The sequence below is a fragment of the Balaenoptera acutorostrata genome, chromosome 4 (assembly GCF_949987535.1).
Source record: "Balaenoptera acutorostrata chromosome 4, mBalAcu1.1, whole genome shotgun sequence".
In the NCBI taxonomy this organism is placed as follows: Eukaryota; Metazoa; Chordata; class Mammalia; order Artiodactyla; family Balaenopteridae; genus Balaenoptera; species Balaenoptera acutorostrata.
The window spans coordinates 82,791,052-82,815,595 of NC_080067.1; the positions used below are offsets into that span (position 1 = coordinate 82,791,052).

The 24,544-nt window shown below is 33.9% G+C and overlaps 1 protein-coding gene across 5 annotated transcripts in view; it reads right to left on the minus strand.

Annotated features, from left to right (window-relative positions):
- Nucleotides 1-24,544, minus strand: part of SLC49A4 (solute carrier family 49 member 4) — a 125,327-nt gene that overhangs the window by 54,226 nt on the left and 46,557 nt on the right. For all 5 annotated transcript variants that reach the window (XM_007175648.2, XM_057545420.1, XM_057545423.1 and 2 more), the window contains exons 4-7: nt 22,660-22,789; nt 16,039-16,147; nt 5,654-5,721; nt 2,409-2,536 (exon numbers count right to left, since the gene is read on the minus strand). In XM_007175648.2, the coding sequence (XP_007175710.2) occupies nt 2,409-2,536; nt 5,654-5,721; nt 16,039-16,147; nt 22,660-22,789 (435 nt within the window). The remainder of the gene's footprint in view (nt 1-2,408; nt 2,537-5,653; nt 5,722-16,038; nt 16,148-22,659; nt 22,790-24,544) is intronic.

The window sequence follows — 24,544 nt, forward strand, 5'->3', positions numbered from 1 at the left end:
TAAGATCAGGAACAAAACAAGGATAACCACTCTCCCCACTTTTATTCAACGTGGTATTCGGAAGTCCTAGTCACAGCAATTGGGCAAGAAAAAAAAAAAGGCATCCAAACTGGGAAGGAAGAAGCAAAACTGACACTATTTGCAGATGACATATTATATACAGAAAATCCTAAAGATTCCATCAAAAAACTGCTGGAACTAATAAATTCAGTAAAATTGTAGGCTACAAAATCAACAGAAAAATCTTGCATTTCTCTACACTAGGAATGAACTATCTGAAAGAGAAATGAAGAAAAAAAATCCCATTTACAATTATATCAAAATAATAAAATACCTAGGAATAAAATTAACCAAGGAGGTGAAAGATCTGTATATTGAAAACTTAAAGACATTAATTAAAGAAACTGAAGAAGACACAAATAAATGGGAAGATATTCTGTGCTCATATATTGGAAGAATTACTATTGTTAAAATGTCCATACTACCCAAAGCGATCTACAGATTCAAAGCAATCCCTATCAAAATTCCAATGGCATTTTTCACAGAAGTAGAACAAACAATCCCAAAATTTGTGTGGAACCACAAAAGACCCTGGATAGCTAAAGCAACCTTGAGAAAGAAGAACAAAGCCGGAGGCATCACAAGCCCTGATTTCGAACAATATTACAAAGCTATAGTAATTAACATCGTATACTATTGGCATAAAAACTGAGACATAGATCAATGGAACAGAACAGAGAGCCCAGAAATAAACCTACATACTTATGGTCAATTAATTTACAACAAAAAAGCCAGGACTATGCAATGGGGAAAGGACAGCCTCTTCAATAAATGATATTAGGAAAACTGGACAACCACATGCAAAAGAATGAACTTGGACCACTATCTTACACCGTATGCAAAAATTAACACAAAATTGATCAGAGACTTGAATGTAAGACCTGAAACCATAAAACTCCTAGAATAAAATATAGGCAGTAAGTTCCTTGACATAGGTCTTGGCAATAATTTTTTGAACCTGACACCAAAAATGAAAGAACAAAAGTGAAAATGAACAACTGGGACTACATCAAACTAAAGAGCTTCTGCACGGCAAAGGAAACCATCAACAAATGAAAACGCAACCTACTGAATGGGAGAAAATTGCAAACCATATATCTGATAAGGGGTTAATATCCAAAATATACAAAGAATTCATACAATTCAGTACCAAAAAGCAAACAATGCAATTAAAAAATGGGCAGAAGATCTGAATACTCATTTTTCCAAAGAAGACATACAGATGTCCAACAGACAAATAAAAGAAGTTCAATATCATTAATCATCAGGGAAACACAAATCAAAATCACAACGAGATACTACCTCACACCTGTCAGAATGGCTATTATCAATAAGACAAGAAATAACAAGTGTTGGCAAGTATGTGGAGAAAAGGGAACCCTCCTACACTGTTGGTGGGAATGTAAATTGATACAGCCACTATGGAAAACAGTATGGAGGTTCCTCAAAAAACTAAAAATAGAACTACCATATGATCCAGCAATTCCATTTCCTATCTGAAGGAATTGAAATCACTATCTCAAAAAGGTATCTACACACCCCCCTTGTTCACTGCAGCATTATTTACAATAGCTAAGATATGGAAACAACCTAAGTGTCCATCAATGGATGAATGGATAAAGAAATTGTGGAATATATATGCAATAGAATATTACTCAGCCATAAAGAATGAAATCTTGCTATTTGTGACATGTTTAGATCTTGAGGATATTATGCTAAGTGAAGTAAGTCAGACAGAGAAAGACAAATATTGTACGATCTCTCTTATATACGGAATCAAAAACAAACAAAAAAACCCAACAAGCCAAGCTCACAGAAACAGAGAACAGACTGGTTGCAAGAGGTGGGGGGTGGTGGGAGAAATGGTGAACTGTTTGGTTTTTGTTTTTGTTTTTAGTTTAAATAAATTGAATAAAAAATTTTTTTAAAGGCTAAATATAAAATAAACCTATAGGTGCTCATTCAAAGAATTTTACTGGTGTGTACTTGAAACATCATAGCTTTTTGCCTTTGTTCATTTTCCTTCCTGTTTAACAATCATGTAACGGCTATAAAGAAGATAAAAAATACTTGTATTATGCTCTGATATGATTTTTAAAAGAATATAAGCTTTTCCATGCTATATAAGCTTAGGCTAAAGATTATACATTTCCATATGCAAAATCCAATGGAAATGTTTTTAGTTATTTCTTGAGCTCTTTTTAGATAGGATGATGGTCTGATGGCTAGACAAGACAGACCTTTTTGTATATTTAACAATTACTTATGGAAAAAGTCCTACTGTCAGTGTGTATATACTTCTATAAACTGAAACTATTTATTCAAAGTTCAAAACAGTCTGTGCTCACCTGTGGTTAAAGGCAGGTGTGTGATGCTGTTCAAACAGGTCAGGGTGAACCACGTGGATGATAGTGTAGCCCCAGAAAACAGGAGGAGAAGAATTAGTTTCAGCATACCCCTGATAAAATCTGCAAACCTGAAAAGAAACAATGTTCTATGAATGCTAGCTGGATTTTTAAAATACCATTTACATCAATGGCACATTTTCATTAAACAATAATTTCTTGAAAAAATTTCAATGCTTTTAAAAGCAAGTTTTTTGATTTTTTTAAACTGATACATTTTATGTGTTTGTGTGTGTGTGATAAATGTTGCTTTGTGATAAATGCGTTCTTTTTTCTCTTACAAAACACATAAAATGTGATCTCTGTTCTGGATCTGTAAGTTACAGGATGGATTCTGAGTTTTTAATTGCCACTTTACTTTCTTTATATATTTTTCTGTAATTTCCAAACATCCTATAATGAGCACATATTGTCCTAGTTTTAGAAAATAGGCTAACTTGTTGATGTAAGCTTGCAAAGATGGCTCTCCCAAAATTCAAACTCACCTAGAGAACAAATACAAATGGTTACACCAGAGCCTTTGGGGTCCTATACGGTCTGGTCTCTGCCTCCACTTTCCCTTTGCCTTATTATTCTCCAGCTGCACAGCCCTGTTTCTGTTTCTCTTACATGCTAAGGTTGTTTCCCACAGCAACGGTAGCTTTTGCACCTGTCCTGGAATGCTGGTATCCCCAGATCGTCATATGACTTACTCCTGCTTATTCTTCAGGTCATTTGGGTCTCAGTTCAGGAAGGCTCTCCATGCTTGTGGAGGAAGCCCTCCCCATCCCAACTCCACACTCTATTTTCTCCATAGCATTTAACTCTATTGGAATTTCTCTTGTTTTTGCATTTATTGTTTGTCTTCCCTATCAGACTATAAGCTTTGTAACAGCAAAAACATAGCTCTAGAATAGTGAATTTATTCTAAAATTTGTGTATAATATTTCCCAGCATTTTAAGTTCTCAAAAATCCTGCTTTGTCTTGAATTAACATGAAACTCCTGGTTGAGATGCTTATCGTTTAGTCATGACCAAAAAGTTTTCCATTTGCCAACTGTTTTTCCTCATCTACTGATGAACCGTTGATTATATAAGCACAGTCCTCTTGCTGTGCCTGTACACAGCTTACTCTGTCCTTCAGAATTGTTCCTATTGTAGAAAAACTGATGCCATCCCAAATATAACATTTACCATGTTTTCTCTGTTTTTTAAATTGATTTTAATTTCTACTGTAATTATATGACTGGCAATACTATCTTTCATTTTGCACTTATTTGATGTGATGTGGTTAATCATGTTTGTAAAGTGTAATCTAGACTAAAACGACTTCCTATGAGAGCTGATGCCATCTTTTGGTGGGAAAAATGGATGCACCTTTGCCTAGTGACTTTGGTTAGTTCTCTACTATGAAAATTCACAAACAGAAAATTCTTACGTACTCTGAAAAAGGTTCCACAGCTTGATGGAAATGCCCCTCAAGAAAATCCAAATGCTTTGTTATAATTCCATGCTCACCACTTTTCTGATTTATATTTTGCTATGCTGCATAAACTTACTTGTCAGATGGGCAGATAGCCAGGTATGAGAGAATAAAACAGTTTTCTGGTACAATCAGAATTGAGTGAAGTTGAACAGTGAGTAAATTTTCCAGGGCCTGATCCTACAAGAATAAACTGACTACTCTGGTCTACCAATTTTAGATACCTAGTCCTTTCAAATGGGCTAATACCATCAAAGTGTACTGTTAGGACCAAAGTATTACATTTAGTAGTAACCTTTAGTAATATAATCACAAAAAAAACCACCCAAAGCAGGAGATTCTGTTCTAGGGATCCCAAAAAGGCTGTTTTGAATATAATCTAAAAATTGATTTTAGGCTTAGGAGACACCTACAATTGATTTTGGATCCCAGAGTAAGGGCAGTACTTTTTAGAACTTCCATTTCAACAATTTAAAAACAGAAATGTCCTCATTCTAACTTTTCCATATAGTTAAAATTAAGGGTTTGTAGAACAAAATAAAGAGAAAGGAGCATATGAGATGTCACTTCTGATACATAATATGTCCCTCTTTGACCTATGTGGTGCTCAGAAAAGGATTTGGTAAATGATGACTCACTATCATTGGCTTGGAGATTTAATTAGAAAACTTAGATATGATTCTTATCAAATGTGATAGGTCAATGTATTCTAGTATCAGTGTAGTGATTTCCTACAAATAGCTATGCTCCTATTCTTCTTTAGCTTTTTGATTTTATCCTCATATTTTCCTAACTTATAAAAATCTCAGATAAAGTGATTTAGAAATTACAGTGACAATGTATTCTTTCATTAGCCCAGAAACACTAGGCAAACTGTAAGGTTTAGATATAATATTATCCTGTGTCAATTGTGTTTAAATATTTAGATAGCAAGGTGCTTCACGTATCTTATTTGATCTCCCCAAATATGTAATTAGATTCTTCCATTCCTGCTAAAATTGACTGTCCAATTTTGTTTTTGATTAAACAGGGTAAAATGACTTGGAAAGTGAATGAACATTATCTCACTGGAAACACCAAGAGTAGTTTTATAGGTAGTTACCTACATGAGTGACATTTTCATTCTTTCCTTTTTTTAGAATAAATGAGGCTTTTTCCTTCTTCTGTCTCTTTCTAAAAATGTGTTGTCATAATGGTTAAGATCAGAGGGAGTTTGATGAAACTCTAAGTCTTTACGGACATTTTTCATCAAAATGTGGTAACTATAGCGTCATACCTGCCAAAAATGACCAGAAATAAATATCTACTAATCAGGATACTGACTTTTCATGGAAAGTTCTAGAGATGCTCTTATGAATGATTCCTTTCAATTCTTTTCTAATCTCAATAACTATCAATTTGCCTTTATTACTGTATACTCTTTCCTTGGGTCCCATTTGTAGATGTTGTTCTCTAATAATATGGAGAAAGTCAGCTTAATTACACTGGAAGTACATCTCTAGTCTCCAAAAACATTTTAGGATGGACTACTCCTGTGAAGGTTTCTTGTAGCAGCAAATTCTATCTACTGCATGTGAATTTTCTTATAGCCTGAACAAGTGCCCTTATCTGACTTTTGCCTGTTTTACTTTTCCTTCAATTTTAATGTTTATCTAGGGGAGTGGAGTCTCCTTTTGGGCTTTTTTTGGTTCTGCCCACTCACATGCTTAACGTAAAATATTCTCACCTTGCCATAGCTATTCCAACAACACAGCCTCCAACTATGGACCAAAATCCAATCCAGCCAGCATCTACCTGTTAAGAAAGTGGCAGACACATTTAATACAAGATTATCATATTGAAGTTTAGAAGGCATGGAAAAAAAAATCCTCTATTATCAGTATGTTAATAGCTAAATGCAAAATCTAGGAAACACTATTTAAGAAAATGAATCAAATGAAAGGATTCATGTGTGACTAATTAATACAAACTTATCTAAATAAATACATCATTGATTAACTTTTTATTGGAGTATTTAAATCAACAAAATAATCAATGTCACAAACAGATATTTTTCAAATGTGTTCTACATGCCAGGTGTTGTACCAGGAACTCTTAAGAAAACAGGCAAAGGAGAAAAGATGGTCACTGACCTAAAAAGCTTAAATACAGCCAAGATACAGGAAACTACTAGGCAATAATTAAGTGCTAAAATGTCTGGCACAAGTAAAAATATATTAAGAGAAACACAGAAGAGTAGGGAGAGAGGGTTGGGGGGCGGGGAGAGAGTATGGGTGGAGCACCTGGTGAGACTAGACAGAGAAAGAATTTGAGCTGGATTTCAAATGGATAGCTCGCTCCACTCTAGAAGAAAACATTTCCAGCCCTGCCATTTACTAGCTTTGTGACTTTGGGCAAATTATGTCATCTTACCTATAAAATGGACTAAATGAGAGAATCTGCATATAGAACTTAGATCAGCAGTCGACATACAGGAAGTGCTCAATAAAGGTTAGAGCTGTTACTGTTACTTGATGATGTTTCTCCATCATCTAATGTCTTGTCTCTTTCCTACCTTCATGGACAAACTTATTCAGAGCAATCTACAAATGCTGCCTGTACTTCCTAATTACTCATGTATCTTTAACTTTTTTTTTATTATTCAAACAGAAAGTCACAAAAATTATAATCATCCTCATCAGTTCACTCAGTCCCATGTAATTAATTTTTTTTTCATCTTGATCTTTTGTTAGCACTTTTATGAATTCATCAGTTTTCCATTAGAGCTCTGAAAATGCTTATTCATTCAGTTCAGCATTCCAGTCAGTTACCAGAAACCTGTACTTGTCAGAGTCTTTTTCTTTAACTCTTACTATGACTTGGCTTCTATCTCAACTACACCCCAAGTCTCAGTTTCCTCATTAGTAGAATGGGGATAGTAAGGATTTTTCTGAGAATTAAATAAGTTAATAAATGCAAAGTGCTCAAGACCTGTTAGCTGTCAATACCTGACATTCCGTGTGTCCCTAACAATATTGGGAGATTTTGTCTCCTCTTTCCCCTTCCCCCGGCCATCACACTTGCTTATTATCTAATTTCTTACTTCTGGACTCCTGTAATAGCAATATTTTTGCCCACTATTGCCAGAATAATTATTCCAATCATTCCACTTCCCTGCTCAGAAACAGTTACTGGCTTTCCTTGTAGTTATAGGGCAAAGTCCAAACTTGACCTGGCACTTGAGAGCTGCCCAAACTAAATTCTACCTTTTATTATTTTTCTACTCACATTTTTCATTACAGCTGTGATAGAGCTTGTCAGCTGTCCACCAAGATATGTTATATCTTGTTCTACCAGGGCACTTAGCTAGATTACATGTCCTAGCCCCTATTCAGCTACATGTGACCACATAACTAAGTTCTCATTAATGGAAGGGGAAAAAGTGAGGTGTGCTACCTCTAGGCTAGAACCTGGAAGACAGCTCTATACCCCCTCCATGCTTTCTTTCCCTTTCTGCCAGCTGGAATCTGTATGGTCATCCCACTTCACCCATGCATATAATGACAAGGTCCCAGGAGACAGAAGACCTGCAAAGTGGTAGCAACCTAGGTCTTAAATCAGTGTGAGGAAAAGAGCAGTCCAAACTGTGGACAACTGTCCTAGATTATTATGCAAACTGTCCTAGATTGCTATGTGAATGAGAAACGAATTTCTTCATAAGTCTCAGAATTTTGGGATTCTTAGCCTACTCTATGTAATACAATAACTTTATACAAATCTTCTTGCTCTACCAGTGTCTGGCTGCAGAAGCAAAGATAAATGCTCTCTGGAGAAAGATAACACCAGAAACTTAAATTATCTCTACATTTTTTTCATACTACTGGCATGAAGGGCAAGAGAATTCTCTGTTCTTCAGAATGCCCCTCTCCTTACATTTAGCATCAATTAATACTATGGATTAAGGTCCATTAATACTATGAGGCCCCCACAAACATTCTCATCTATCCCCTAGGTCAGTGGGGTCCTGCATCAGGTGAAGAACCACTGTGTATCTGACTGTACTAGCCCTGGTCCTTTCAGGCCATTTTGTGCTTTTCTCCTTCCCCTGTTCATGACATTTGCTTTAGTTAATAACATTCTACCCAATAATTAATTAAAGTTTTTCTTTGCTTGAATTTAATTAATTAATTGGGGGGGGGCAGCACCTTCATTTGTCCACCAACCCAGAAGCTCTGCTTTTAATTTTAAATTCCATTTTATTTAATACCTGGTAGGATTCACGGTCTCTGTATCTCTCAGAGTTTGTACAAAGAGACGTACTTGGAAGGGCTTCTCAGGGTTTATAACATGAATCATAAGATGTGCAAAATCAGCATCATCTAAATGGGTGCTACATTTTCCTTCTTGAAACTGAGCATGCTTGGAATACCTGCTATCCAGAAAAATAGGTTAAGAAACTAAAAGAAGGCTTTCTTCTTATAGTAAAGGTACACTAGGTAATTTGGATTAATATTCTGGTTGAAAAAGCAGAAAATCTGGGGTGGAAAATCTATCTGAAGGTGGCAGAGAGCCAAGAAGGTAATCCAGAATTCTGGAACCATGATATAGGCTGAGAAGGAAGCCCAGAGGAGCAAGCCTGATATGTGGGGACACTTTTCCTTAGGGGTATGTTTGCTGATTTCAGAAAAGGTAGCTAAGGGGCTAAAAAGTTACTGACAGCCTCATGGATCTAGGAAGAAAAAAATATGAGTTCGAGGCCAGCTCTAAGGTGGTTGGCCTTGTAGAAAACCCCAGACTTTAGCTGGGAACTCTGAGAGTTACATCTAAGAGCAGTGTAAATTAGAAATGGAACTGTAGAAGGAAGGAAGGGAGGGAGAGAGGAAGGAAGGAAGGGAGGAAGGAAGGAAGAAATGGAATTGTATTCTCAGGGACTAAAACCCAGTTTTAAATGATCTCAATTCTTGAAACTAGATTAAGTATCCCTAGGCTCCTAAGAAAAAACATAAGTTCTTTCTGGAGGAAAAGAACATCATTTGAAGCTTACGTTATCTCTACAACTTTTAATATACTATGTTGAGCACTCAGTCAAAAATAACTGAACATATAAGGAAATAAGAAAACATGAATGAATATCACAAATATAAAGAGACACACAGGGATCCAGATAAAGGGGTTAGGAGATACAGACTTTAAATAACTATTTTTAATAGTTCAAAAAAATAAAATACAAGATCAAGCATTTCCACAGAAATTTGGAAACTATGAAAAAGCATCAAATAAAAATTTTATAACTTAAGAATATAATAATTGAAATTAATAACTCATAGATGAGTTTAACAGCATATTAGATAGAGCTGAAAACTGAAATAGTGAGTTGGAAGAGAGGCTAGGTAAAATATCCAGTTTGAAGTAGAGAAAGGCAGAAGGATAGAAAATTCAGAACAGAGAGTAAGAGACATAGGACAGACAGTGTGAAAGTATAACATATACGGTTAGAGTTACTGAAGGAGAGAGAAATAGAGAAAACGGAGCATGAGCTTCGAAGGGATATTGGCTAAGAATTTTCTGAAATGGATGAGAGACATCAAGCCACAGATTCAAGAAGTCCTACAAACCTCAAGCAGAATAAATTTATTTATTTTTTTTCCATTTTGAATTACTTTTACTTTATTTTTATTTTTCAAACTGAAGTATAGTTGATTTACAGTATTATATGAGTTTCAGGTATACAGCATAGTGATTCAGTATTTTTACAGATTATATTCCACTAAAAGTTATTACAAAATAATGGCTCTAATTCCCTGTGCTTTAAAATATATCCTTGTTGCTTATCTATTTTATACATAGTAGTTTGTATTTCTTAGTTCCATACCCCTAATTTGGCCTCTCTCCACTTCCCTCTTCCTTTTGGTAACCACTAGTTTGTTTTCTATATCTGTGAGTCTGTTTCTGTTTTGTATATACATTCATTTGTATTATTTTTTAGATTCCACATATAAGTGATATCATACAGTATTTGTCTTTGTCTGACTTATTTCACTAAGCATAATATTCTCTAGGTCTATCCATGTTGCTGCAAATGGCAAAATTTCATTTTCTTTTATGGCTGAGTAATATCCCATTGTGTGTATATATATATATATATATATCACATCTTCTTTATCCATTCAGCATAAAATTTTAAAAACTTGCCACCTAGTTAAGCTGCTGAAACCAAAGACAAAGAGTCAAAGAGAAAATCTTAAATGCAGCAAGCTTTTAAATTTGAGAGCTGACTTCTCGGTTGAAACAATGGAGGCCAGAAGAAGATGGTATTTTCAAATAAACAAAACAAAACAAAAACAAAGGTCAAATGAAGACATTTTCAGACCAAAGTAAAAAAACAAACCCCAAACAAGAGAATTTGTTGTAAGCCGACCTACACAAAACACACACACACACACACACACACATACACACACACACACACAGACACCACACACACACTGACTCTCTCTCTCTCTCTCTCTCAAGGGTACTCTTTAGACAGAAGAAAAAGGATCACAGATGGAAGACTGACGATTAAGGAAAGAATGAAGAGCAACAAAATGGAAATATGAGAGTGAATCTAAATGAATATTGACTGTGTAAAATAACAATAAAAATGTGTCTTGGGCAGTTTAAAATATATGACAATAATAGCACAAAGTATGGTAGAGGCTTAAATGGAGTGAAAGGGTTCTAAGGACCTTGGACAGTCCTGGAAGAGGTAGAAGTTCTAATTTATAATAGATGTTAATAAGTGAAGTGTACATTTTGTACTTTCTAGGGTAACCACTAAATAGTAAAAGAGACTATAACTACCAAGTTAATAAAGGGGGAAAAAAGAGTAGTAAAAAATCCTTAATCCAGAAGAAGGTAAGAAAGAAGAGAAAAAGGATAGACTGGACTGGAAAAAAATAAAAACCAATAGTAAGGTGGTAGATCTAGACTCAAATTTATCAATAATTACATTAACTGCAAATGGACTAAATACTCCAATTAAAACACAAAGATGATCAGACTGAATTAAAGAAAAAATGATATGCTACTTATAAGAGGTGTACCTAAAGAAAGTCTGAAAGTAAAAAAATGCAAAAAGATACCATGCCAACACAAATGAAGAGAAAGCTGGTGCAACTAAGGCTTTAAGGCAAAAAAGCATTACCAGAAAAAAAAAATAATACTTCCTACGGATGAAAGGTTCAATTCATTAGTCGATACTACAATTCTAGATTTATGTGCACCTAATTACACAGTCTTAAAATATATAAAGAAAATATTGACAGAAATAAAAGGGAGAAATAGACAAATTTAAAATAATTGTGTAGGATCTTCACACACCTCTCTCAGTAACTGATAGAAGAAGCTGACAAAAATGAGTAAGGAATAGAAGATGTGAAACACACAATTAACAGAATTGGTCTAGTAGACATATATAAAACACTACACTCAAGAATTATAGAAAACAGTTCACCAAAAATTGGGTCAACAAATTTGAAAATACTGAAATCATAGTATATCCTTATGACCACATTTATGCAATTTAGTTAGGAATTAAAAAAAAAAGAACTAGAGGATCTTCCACAGTTTGTAGATTAAGAAATGTCCTTCTAAATAACTCTGGAAACTAGAAAATATCTTAAATTCAATAATAATGAAAATCCAGAATGTATGGAATGCAGCTAAATCTGTGTTTAAAAGGACATAAATAGCCTTAAAATGTATGTATTAGGGAAGAAAAGCTAAAAATCAAGGATGTAAGCATTCATATTAAAAAGTTAGAAAAATGAAAGCAAAGTGACTTCACTCAAGAAAACAGAATAGAAAAAAATTAAGATAAAATCAAAAATTGATGAAATAAAAAATAAGCATTCATTAAAGAGCTACTGGTGAAATTATTCAAGGAAAAAAATGAGAAAGAAGATACAGAAAATCAGTATCTGGAATGATACAATGACTTACCTTGGAGACCTAATAAAATCATACAATGAAGAACTTATTACCATAAATTTGAAAACTGAGATGGAATGGACAAATTCTAGAAAGGTATAATTTCTTAAACTGACACAATAATAAGTAGAAAATTTGAATAATTTTATAGCTATTAAAGACATTGAATTCATATCACAAAGAAAACTAGATGGCTTCATCAGTGAATTCTACCAAATATTTAGGGAAAAACAAAAGCCCCAAACCACTAAACTTACATAAACTCTTCCAATAATAGAAAAAGAGGAAACACTTCAGAAGTTGCTTTCTGAGACTAGCAAAAGCTTGACACTAAAATTGAAATGGCAGTAAAGATGCTCAACATCACTAATTATTAGAGAAATGCAAATCAAAACTACAATGAGGTATCACCTCATACCGGTCAGAATGGCCATTATCAAAAAATCTAGAAACAATAAATGCTGGAAAGGGTGTGGTGAAAAGGGAAACCTCCTGTACTGTTTGTGGGAACGTAAATTGATACAGCCACTATGGAGAACAGTATGGAGGTTCCTTAAGAAACTAAAAGTAGAACTACCATATGACCCAGCAATCCCACTACTGGGCATATACCCTGAGAAAACCATAATTCAAAAAGAGTCATGTACCACAATGTTCATTGCAGCTCTATTTACAATAGCCAGGACGTGGAAGCAACCTAAGTGTCCATCAACAGATGAATGGATAAAGAAGATGTGGCACATATATACAATGGAAAATTACTCAGCCATAAAAAGAAACAAAATTGAGTTATTTGTAGTGAGGTGGATGGACCTATAGTCTGGCATACAGAGTGAAGTAAGTCAGAAACAGAAAAACAAACACCGTATGCTAACACATATATATGGAGTCTAAAAAAAAAAAAAGGTACTGATGAACCTAGTGGCAGGGCAGGAATAAAGATGTAGACATAGAGAATGGACTTGAGGACATGGGAAGGGAGAGGGGGAGGGGGAAGCTGGGGCAAAGTGAGAGTAGCATCGACATATATACACTACCGGATGTAAAATAGATAGCTAGTGGGAAGGAGCAGCATGGCACAGGGAGATCAGCTAGGTGCTTTGCAATGACCTAGAGAGGTGGGATAGGGAGGGTGGGAGGGAGGCTCAAGAGGGAGGGGATATGGGGATATATGTACGTATATGGCTGATTCACTTTGTTGTACAACAGAAACTAACACAGTATTGTGAAGCAATTATACTCCAATAAAGATTAAAAAAAAATTGAAATGGCAGGACGAGATAAAAAAAAATTATAATCTCATTCATGAACCTAACTGCAAAAAATCCTAAACAAAATGTAAGCAAACTGAATTCAGTGATATATAAAAAGTATAATAAATCTCTGACAAAATGCATTTAGTACAGGAATGCAAGGTAGTTTAACATTTTATAATCAACAAATGTAATTCACCAAATTAGCAGTTTAAAAGAGAAAAACATATGATCATCTCAATGTTGAATTTTATTAAATGTATTTTTCTGCATCTATTTGTCATTAGTTACAACCGATGTGAGATGTATGCAGAGAGGCCAAAGTATCTATGGATAAATAAGTAAGTGAGTTTAATAAGGTTGCTGGATATAAGACAGCTGTATTTCAATCATTTTCAAAAACCAAGTATACTTCCTACATGCCAACCAACAGAAAATAAGCTTTTTAAAGTTACCAATTACAATAGCTTCAGAAAGCATCAAATACCTGGGAATAAATCTAACAAATAAATAGAGGGCGTTTTTGCAGAAAAGAGATTTAGAGAGACATTAGGACCTCAGTAAATGAAGAGAGATATAATAATAATGATTTGGAAGACTCACTATTACAAAAAAAGTTAATTCTTGAACTGATCTATAGATTCATAAAATTCTAATCAAAGTCCCAATAAGGGGAGTATTTATTCTACTAAACACCAAAACTTATTCTAACACTAGAATACTTAAGACAATTTGGTGTTGGCACAGAGATAGACAAATAGACTAGATGAGAAAAATAATTTAGAAACATCCATGCACATAAGGGCACTTCATTATGACAAAGATGACACTAGAGAGCAATGGGGAAAGAACAATCTTTCTAAAAATTGATATTAGGTTAATAGAGAACTATGTGGGAACAAAGAAACTTAACCCCTACCTTATAACAAGCACAAAATTCAATTCTAGGTTTAAATGTGACAGGAATAACAATAAAGTTTCTAGAACAGCACTGTTCAATAGAACTTCCTGTGATGATGGAAATGTTCTATGTCAACACTGTCCGACATGGTACCCATAAGTTGCAAGTGGCTACTGAGCACTTGAAGAGTGGCCAATGCCAATGAGGAAGTGACTTTTTAATTTTAATTTCCTTTCAACTAATTTAAACTTCAAATTAAATAGCCACATGTGACTAGTGGCTACTGTACTGGATAACAGAGTTCTGCAAGATAACATAGGGGAATATATTTATGAACTTGGAGCAAGAAAAGATTTCTCTCATTCTCTCTTTTGCATTATATTCTCTGTCTGCTAAATCCAATATCTAGACTATCTCTAAATTGGTTTCTATTGACTACTTTTTTTTGTTTTGTTTTTTTAAAATATGAACCATATTTTCCTGTTTCTTTGTATGTCTAATTTTTAAAAAACTGTATACTATATGTTGTGTGTGATACAATATCGAGATTCTGGATAATTCTATCTTTCTCTAAAATAGTTCATTTTTGTGTTAGTAGGCCATTCAATTACCTTGAACTTGTGTAAGCTTGATTTTGTGCTTTATTAGGGAAGAATATTAGAAACCAAGTTGTTTCCCAAGCTCCTTTCACCTGGCAGGACTCAATCTCCAAATTATCCCCTCTGCAAATTTTTGTCAGGGCTTGGTTTTAGGCTTTGTTCATGGTGGGTCTAAGTAGAATAGGCCTTACTCTACCTAGGGTATGGTCCTTGATTCTAGAGTTTGTCCTTTCTGGTGTCTCAGCAGAAGCCTAAGACATTAACAAGGTGTTAATGAGGTCATACCACTCTGGCTGGGCCAGAACTCCAAGGATCCTGCACTGCCTGCCCTCTACTATATTTGTTCGGCTTTCCACCCCACAATAGTCTCTCTAATAAGTCTCTGGTAGCTTTGCCCTTTACATGTGCAGTCCATTCCGCAGCCAGGACTTGCTGGGGAGCCCCCTTTCACACAGCTCTCTTCTTTATAAATCAGTAAGAAAAAGGTAGCCCAGTAGTGGGCAAGAAACTTGAACAGGTGTGTCACAAAAAAGGATGTCACTTAAAAAGATGTCATGGAAGTCACGACAATGGCATACAACTGCACAGTCATCAGCACGTCTAAATTTAAAAAGATTAACATTGCCAAGTGCTGGTAACGATGTGCAACAAGGAGAAATTTCATGTACTGCTGGTAGGACTATAAACTAATACAACTACTCTGGGGAAATTTGGCATCATCTATCAAAGCAGGCATACCCTATAACTAGCAATTCCATTCCTAGATAAATATCCAACAGAAATGTATATAGAGGTGCATCAAGAAACATATATGAAAATATCCATACACCACTGTTCATGACAGCCCAAATGTAGACATTCCAAATGTTCATCAAAAGCAGATTAGACAAATTGTTGTTTATTCATATGGAATATCACATCAGTGTGCTGGATTTCTTCCATTTGATCTTCCAAATCTCTCTACCCCTTTCTAGCATGCTATTTGGAAGCAAGGAGAAGGAATGGATGTCATAAGCATACAGATGAAATGGTTATTTTAAAGGAAATGAGATACTGAGATTGAAGAGAAAGTGAGGGATTAGATGTAGGAATAGCCATATATTTAATGATGAGATCTTCATCTTTATAAACCATGAATCAAGGATTCTAAGATTTTCATTCTTTATTTTTCTGTTTATTAGCATCAGTAATCATACCCAAATAAATGTGAAATTCATGGTGGTTAACAAAATCCAGGAAGAAAATCAATATTATTTATAACTATTTCATAAGGATCTTCCTTTTGCAGCAGTGACACAGGATAACGTTTTACCTAGGCCTTGAAGCTAAAAGTAAGAACAAGTAGACAATATTTATTATTTTAGTGAACTAAAAATACCTACAAGATATAAAGAAATAAAATGCTTACTTGGCTGACATGCACTGGTGTTAAAATTAAGTCCAGAACTCCAGACCAGCCAGCAAATACGCCAAGTGGTATGGCATATGCTAAAGCAATCATCAAAAATCTCAAATTGCTGTAAAAGAGGAGTAAAAGAAAACATTATTACAAATTCAAAATCTAGAGTTTAAACTCTTACTCACAGAAAAGTAAGTCATTTTGAAATTGGAACACCAGAATCAGAAATAGAAAATATTTGTCAGTTTGTTAATAAATTCCTTAAATTTTTTATATTTATAAGAATAATCTTTTTGTTCATATTGTTTAAAAATTTCAATGTTTATTATACAGATGAATTACTAACATTATTTCCTAGAATGAGTAGGCAGATTCAGTTTTTTTAAAAAAAGCTCCTATTTGAAAGGATAAATTACTGTTTCTTCTGATGAACAAGGTGGAGGGAAAAAAAGATTAAAGGTGAATGGTTAAACAAACTGTGTACATCCATACCATGGAATACTACTGAGCAGTAAAAAGGAATAACTACCAGTACACAAAACAACCTGGATGACTTTCCAGAGAATTATGGTGGGTGAAAAAAGCTAACTCCAAAATTTTCTTTACTGTATGACGCAATTTATATAACGTTCTTGAGGTGACGTTATAGTAACCGGAAAGAGATTAGTGGTTGCTGGGGGTTAAGGAGTAGAGTGGGAGGGAAGTAGGTGTGGCTATAAAAGGGCAACAGGAGGGAGCCTTGTGATGATGGAAATATTCTATATCTTTACTATATCAATGTCAATTTTCTGGATGTGATATTGCACTGTAGTTTTCTAAGATGGTATCGTTAGAGGAAACTGGGTGAAGGGTCCATGTTATTTCTTCGTATTATTCTTTACAACTGCATGTGAATCTATAATTATCTCAAAATAAAGTTTAATTTAAAAATGTAATAAAAATTAGATACCATTAACAACAATTTTTTTAAAAATTTGAACTATAAAGTATCTAGGCATAAACGAGGAAGACCCAAGACCTCTATGGGTGGGAGGGGGTGAAACACATAAGGGCACAGAAGATGATTTAAATAAATGGAGACAGAGTCTATGCTGTCAATTCACCCCAAATTAATTCACGATTCAACGCAATCACAATTAAAATTCCAGTTGAATTTTTTTAGAAACTTATGAAATTTGCTCCAAAGTTCATATGGGAAAATAAAAGTCCTCAGAAAGCTAACTCATCCTTTAAAAATACGAAAAAGGAAGCCCTTGTCCTGACAGATATTAAGACAAACTGCACATCCAGAGTAATAAAATTAGTATGGTATTGGCTCAAGAACAAAGAGAGCAATGAAGGAAAAAAGGTGGCACTATAAAAATCAAAGGGCTAAGGATTGTTTAGTGAATGGTACTAGTTCACTTTATGGAGGGAAAAAAGAAAACCCTGTATCATTAGTTAACACCATACACTAAGGTGGATTCTAGGTGGGATGAAAACCTAAATGTGAAAGAAAAAACCAGAAAGTTGATAAATAAGGAATTCATTGACAAAATTAGTAGACAGATAACAGAATGCGAATAGAAATTTGACTTTTTAAAATTAACAGGGAACTTATATCTAGAATATGTAGATCATTAAGGAAAAGAAACTACCACTGAGAAATCGGCAGAAGAGGAATTTACAGTAAATGGAAACCTAAATGGCAAACAACCACATGAGTCTCAAATTTATCAATAACCAGAAAATGCAAATTAAACAAAAGATATATTTCTTTATAACCATTAGACTAGTGAAAATTAGAAAGATGGATAATGCCAAGTTTGGTAAGCATATAGGGAAATGGGCACTGTGGATGGAAGTATAGACAAGTGCAGGCATTTTTTTAGAGCAATTTGGCAATACTTGGCAAATTAAGCTTAAAATAGCTTATGACCCAGCAATCTTGTTGTGGGGTCTGTTTTCCAAAGAATTCTTAGGTCTATGGTGATGTGCAGGATGTCACTGCAGTGTTATTTGTGGTGACAATGAGTTGGAGGCAATCTGAGTACACAATGGAAGTGGGTATACAAAACGCAATGGTTTCATACCATGGAGTACAAAGAACTAGGTGTACACATAGCACAGGGATACATCTTGACAACAGAGCACTAATATCACAAAAAGAGCTATCCAGATATCATGTGCCTCCTGATGGAAGAAGGTAGCATCACCCATGAAGTAGTCTTGTAAAATCAAAACCAAAACCTGAATCAGAACATAGCTCTAGCTAACAATTTATAGGAAATACAAAGGGCAGAGGAACTTGGCAAAGTACTACAAAGAGGCAATCAACAAAATCTAGATCTCGGAGACAAGAGAGCTGGTTCCTCAACAAATAAATTACAAGGGAAAGAGAGATGGAAAGGAAACCTACAGATTATAAGGCATTTGAGCCAACTGCAATGCGTGGACCTAATCTAGATTCTGATTCAAACAAATTGTTAAAAAAAAAAACAAAACTTATGACATTTATGAGACAATTGGAAATTGAAACACTGATTTGACAGTAGCAAACTACTGCTAAAACGTTTTTAGTGTGACAATGGTACCATATTTATGTTAAAAAAGAGTCCCTATCTTTTTAACATATACATATTGAAATGTTTATGGGTGAAATGATTTGTCATTTGGGATTTGCTTCATAATACAGGAAGGGGAGAAGTGGGTACAGTACAAATGAAACAATATTGGTCATAAATTGGTAATTGTTGATATTGGGTTATGGGGATACAGATGTTATACTATTCTACCTTTGTACTTCCAAAATGAAAAGTAATTAAAAATACCACATAGTGTTTAGTGAAAAAAAGTCAAACAGAATGAGATACATAATTGCCATCATTTAGATAAATTAAACACAGAGAGGCATACAAAACAATACAAATGTTGCAAAGCACAAAGAGATACACATCAAATGCATTTGAGAGGTATCCTAGGTAGGGGGAAGGTAATGGGAGTGAGAAATATAAATAAAAGAATGAATGAATAAATAAATGAATAAACGTGTTCATGTATCCTGTTCATGTATCCTGAAGTAAGGAACACGTTCAACTCAACTCTCCACTCTTGAAGTCTAAAAGGCAAAAACAACAACCACCATCATCAAACATTAAACTGATACATAAAGGGAGAAAAATGTTTACATTAGGTTACACAGCTTAAACGCATATTAAGTGATGGGAATCATATGGACAGTAAATAAATAATTGTGGTGGAAACTTTGGAGCATAACCACTGATTTTTTTTTCTGCCCAGACAATGGAATTAGAATCTAGAGAAGCAGTTATTCTGATTAATCCAGGAAGTAATGATATCAGGAGTCCTTTGAAGGACCAGGGAAAATTACACAGGTAGGTTAGGGGAATGGAGCGTGGCAGGCCCAAAGAACTCCCCTGGAAAGCCCAAAGTAGAAGCAGGCAATCCTGCACAGTAAACGAATGAATATGGGAAGAGACAAAGGAATGTTAGGCATTAGTGTAAAGGGATTTTAATAGAGAATTAAGATCTTGTACTCTATAGTTTGAACAGAGAATAAAGATCTTGACTCTAGGGTAATCAGAAGCAAACACAGGGTATATTGTGGTCAAAGTGATCATTTTAAGTTGTTTTTTCCTTGTCAGAACAATCTTTTACATAACTCCTTACCTTAAAACCCTACAGTTACTCCTCATTTCCCACAGAACAGTCCAAAATTATTAGTATGGCATAATCTGACCCTAACCTACCTCTCTAGCCTTGCCTATTTCTCTCTAATCTCTAACTCTGCATGGAGAAAAATTTAGTTAAATAGCATCTTAAAAAAAAAAAAAGTATCATTTGAACTCTCATCTTACAAATATGTTCTACTGATCACAATTCAATTGAACTAATATTATTTTTTTGCCTATTATGTGGAAGGCAATTTACTAGCTGCTACAGAGATGTGGTTTTCAAAAACTTTTTACTGTACTCCAGAGTAAGAAATATTCTACCTACCAATATTCAGTATATAAATACTGAAACAAAAGTATCACAAAAATATGTATCATTACTATAGGAGATGCAATAATATTTTCTATTCTTTTTTATTCCATTCTACTTTTTTTAAACAAAAAAGGTGGTCAACCCTCTAAATTGGTTGGCTATGAATCAAAGTTTGAAAAACAATGTTACATAGCTATGCTGTCTAACATGGTAGCCACTAGTCAAATGTGGCTATTGAGCACTTGAAATGTGACTAGTGCAAGTAAAGAACTAATTTTTAATTTTACTTCATTTTAATTAATTAAAATCTAATTTAAAAACAGAAACAGTGAAAAGTATTTTTCCATTAAACACAACTTTTTTTTTTGGCAGAAGTACATTTCACTTTAACTGCTGCATTGGGTAAGATATTACTGTAGTGTGCACGTGGTAGCATATGTTGTTTCTAGTATTATAACCCATCACTGATCTTCTTGGTGTCAATGAACTAACTCAGTTCTAATTATTTTTTACACACTGATATAACATTGTAATTTGCTTATGAATATTTTATGCAGGAAGAAAAATACGAGATGAAGTATGTCGCAAATTTCACAATGAATGGTAGATGCAACTTAATGCAGCAGAGTAAAATTGATGTCTGTTATGGAAAAAAATTTTTAGGATAATTAAGTGGATAATATTAAGGGACATGTTCAACAAATACACAATGAATTGTATAAGAAGTTTCTTCTTAAAGTCAAAAAAGAATCAAGAAGATTATTTGTCTGAAATCTAATTAAATATTCAACAAACATTTTTAAACAATTTTTAACAGATCTGAGCTTATACTTTTGGTCAGCTATAAAATGGTTTGGATTCCTGCACAAGAAGAAAAACATTTTTAGATGGAGAGATGGTAAAATAAATTGTTCTTTTAGCTATGGAAGTTTTGTTTAAAATTATGAAGAGAAAAAAATGTATTTTACAGAAGTGAAAGATCTTCAATTAAGGCCCAAACAATTGCCTATAGAATGTAAGACCTTTTAAATAACATCAAAGATGTATTGATTCAAAATTTGAAAAATTGCAGGTAGTTATTTTTAACTTTAGATAAATAGTGCAATATGGGAGACACTGCTCAATGAAAACTGTTTTAATTGTAAACTTAATGAAATCTAAATGCAGACCAAGTATTTCTAATGCAAATTTAGCATCTAAATTGAGATGTACTGTAAGTATAAAATACACACTGGATTTCAAAGATTTTCTATGAAGAAAAGAATGTAAACTATCTCATTAATAATTCTGAATACTGATTACATGTTGAAATAATACTTGAGATATATTGAGTTAAATAAAATATGCTATTAAAATTAATTTTACCTGTTTCTTTCTACTTTTTTAAAATAAGGCTACTAGAAGATTTAAAATTACACATGTGGCTCCCATTATAATTCTGTCGGACATTATTAATATATAGGATACAAAGATAGTTCTTGACCACAAGGAACTTACCATCTGGTGGGAGAGGATGACTAGAAAAGAAAGAACTAACTAGGGAGAGTTGTTGATGAATCAATAAAAACTCATCACAACTAACTGGAGAAAAAAATCCAAAACATAAGTTCTAGTGGCCCAATTACAAATCATAATCATCAGAAATGGTCTATATATCCAAAGAATCAAATTCAGTACTGGACCTTCAAGTATTTGAAGCCTTCAAGTGTAGAATTTAATCTAATTACCTTTAAGTTGTACCAATAAAATAAAGTAAAATAAGAAATTAAGTTTCTCAAAGTATGATCCCACTGGAGGTTCAAGATGATTTTAGGTGATATGTAAATAAACATTATTTATTTTATTTGCTTTGTATTAAATAGCACTTGTTTATTTTAATGTGTATCAAGAAATACATAATGAATAAAAATAATCTGCATATTAGGAAAAATATAATAAACACATAAAACACATGATTTCACAGATACTATTATGTGATGTTTCCTTATAAAAGAAAATTATTTAAACAAAAGGTTTGATTTTTAAAATATGGGTGGTATATAGAGAAGGCAAAATCTATAAAGGTTTTTGCTTTGGGCAATTTTAATTTTTTTATTTTATTTTTTTTGTTTCTATTTTATTTTATTTTTTTAAACATCTTTATTGGAGTATAATTGCTTTACAATGCTGTGTTAGTTTCTGCTGTATAACAAAGTGAATCAGCTATACATATACATATATCCCCGTATCTCCTCCTTCTTGCATCTCCCTCCCACCCTCCCTATCCCACCCCTCTAGGGGGACACAAAGCACCGAGCTGATCTCCCTGTGCTATGCGGCTGCTTCCCACTAGCTATCTATTTTACATTTGGTACTGTATATATGTTAGTGCCACTCTTTCACTTCGTCCTAGCTTATCCTTCCCCCTCCCCATGTCCTCAAGTACATTCTCTACAACTGCGTCTTTATTCCTGTCCTGGGCAATTTTTAAAGATAGATTTCTGATAGGAAATCTCTCTAAAATATTTAATCAATATTTTATCAATTATTTACAACCTGATTAGTAGGTTGTTGAAAAACTACTATCTTAAATTATCTTAGATAAATGTGGAATTATCTTCAAGGTGCTAGTCAAAACCACTAAGTGATTTTAAGTATATTTACCTTAATAATCTACAAAAGCTCCGCCGATAACTCAGCCGCTGGCTAGCTGCAGCAACACTGGGAGGAAGAGGAGGCCGCGGTGGGAAATAAGCTAGAGTTGCAGAAAATAGTAAGCAGACAACTCCAAACTCTGAAAAAAAAAAAAAAGTAAAATGTTAATCAGACAACACAAAAAGTTCAATATCTCAAGTATCTAACAAATATTTATTGCGCATCAATGAAGCTTTAGATATATAAAGATAAGCAAAATATAGTACTTGCCTAGCTAAAATAGCTCAGTATTGTGAGAAAGACTGATACATAAAAATATAACTTTCAGCAGGTAAGAAGTCATAAGGAAATAAGTATGGTAGACTTATAGTATAGTATACTACACAGAAAGAGGATTGAGGCAGTAAACAAATGTTACTCTGGAGAAAACACATTAAAAACCAACAGTACTATCTATAACAGAAATCTTTAAACAGGTCTAGGATGACTGTCTAATAAGCATGGTCCTAAGAAATAAAGAATATAATAGAAAATTGGTAAGAACAGAATAGGAGAAAGTTTGTTTGATCAATGACAGGATATTCTGATGTACTGTGTAGGACAGACTCAATTTATAGGCTACATGGGAAATCTGAACAAAATAGGAAAGCATCCAAAAAAGAAAAAAAAAAGAAAGAAAGAAACCAGGAGACAGAGAGCAAAATTTAACAAACACAAGACTAGCTAATGTAGGTTATTAAACAATCAGAAGTAAAAAGGACACCTGAACCATCTTAGTTTGGCACCATTACAGAAGGAAAGGTTCCTAGGAGTCCTGATCATTCCCTCCAGAGTTCTCGCACATGGAAACTCCAGCTTTTAACTGTGCCCAATTTAGTAGAAAAGCATGACTCTCGTAGAAAAGTCAGGAAGCCTTGGAGTATAGACCTATCCATGCCATTAATTAACTTATAAATTGAATGAATCTCCTACTCTTTCTGGGCCAATAAAGGAAACTGATTAAGTGATTTCTAGAGATCCTTTCAGTAGGATAATTCTAATTCTAGGGCTATATTCTTAGCAAAAGGTACAATATTTCTATAAGACACTTAACCACAGATAATGTCTTTATTCTTTGACAATCTGAGGAACAACAAGAAGTAAATGAATTGCTTTAATTTACAGTCCTTTTAATTATTAGTAACAATGAATGAGCATCTTCCATATGCTTACTGGCCATTTGTATTTCTTCTGTGATTGCCTTGTTTGTATTCTTTGCCCATCTTACTACTGGCATTTTTGTAAACAGTTTCACTGAGATATAATTCACGTGACATATAATTCACACATTAAAGTGCATATTTCAATGAATTTTACAACCATCATCACAATTAAAAAATTTTTTCATCATCCCCCAAAGAAACTCTGTATCCATTACCCCACAAATTTCCTAGCCCCAGGCAACCATTAATCTGCTTTCAATCTCTATGGATTTGAGTACTATGGACATTTCTAATAAATGGAATCATATACTATGTAGTCTTTTGTGACTGGCTTCTTTCACTTAATGTTTTCAAGATTCACCCATGTTGGAGCAGTACTTTATTTTTTGCCCAATAATATTCCACTGAATGGATATACCACATTTTAAAATCCACTTAGTTAATAGACATTTAGATTGTTTCTACTTTGGGGCTATTATGAATAATGCTACTACAAATATTTGTGTGCAAATTTCTGCATGGATGTATGTTTTCATCTCACTTAGGCATATACCTGGAAATGGAATTGGTGGGTCATATGGTAATTTATGTTTAACATTTTGAGGAACTGCCAACCTGTTTCCAAAGAGGCTGTACCATTTTATATTACTACCAGCAATGTATGAGGGTTCCAATTTCTCCACTTTCTCATC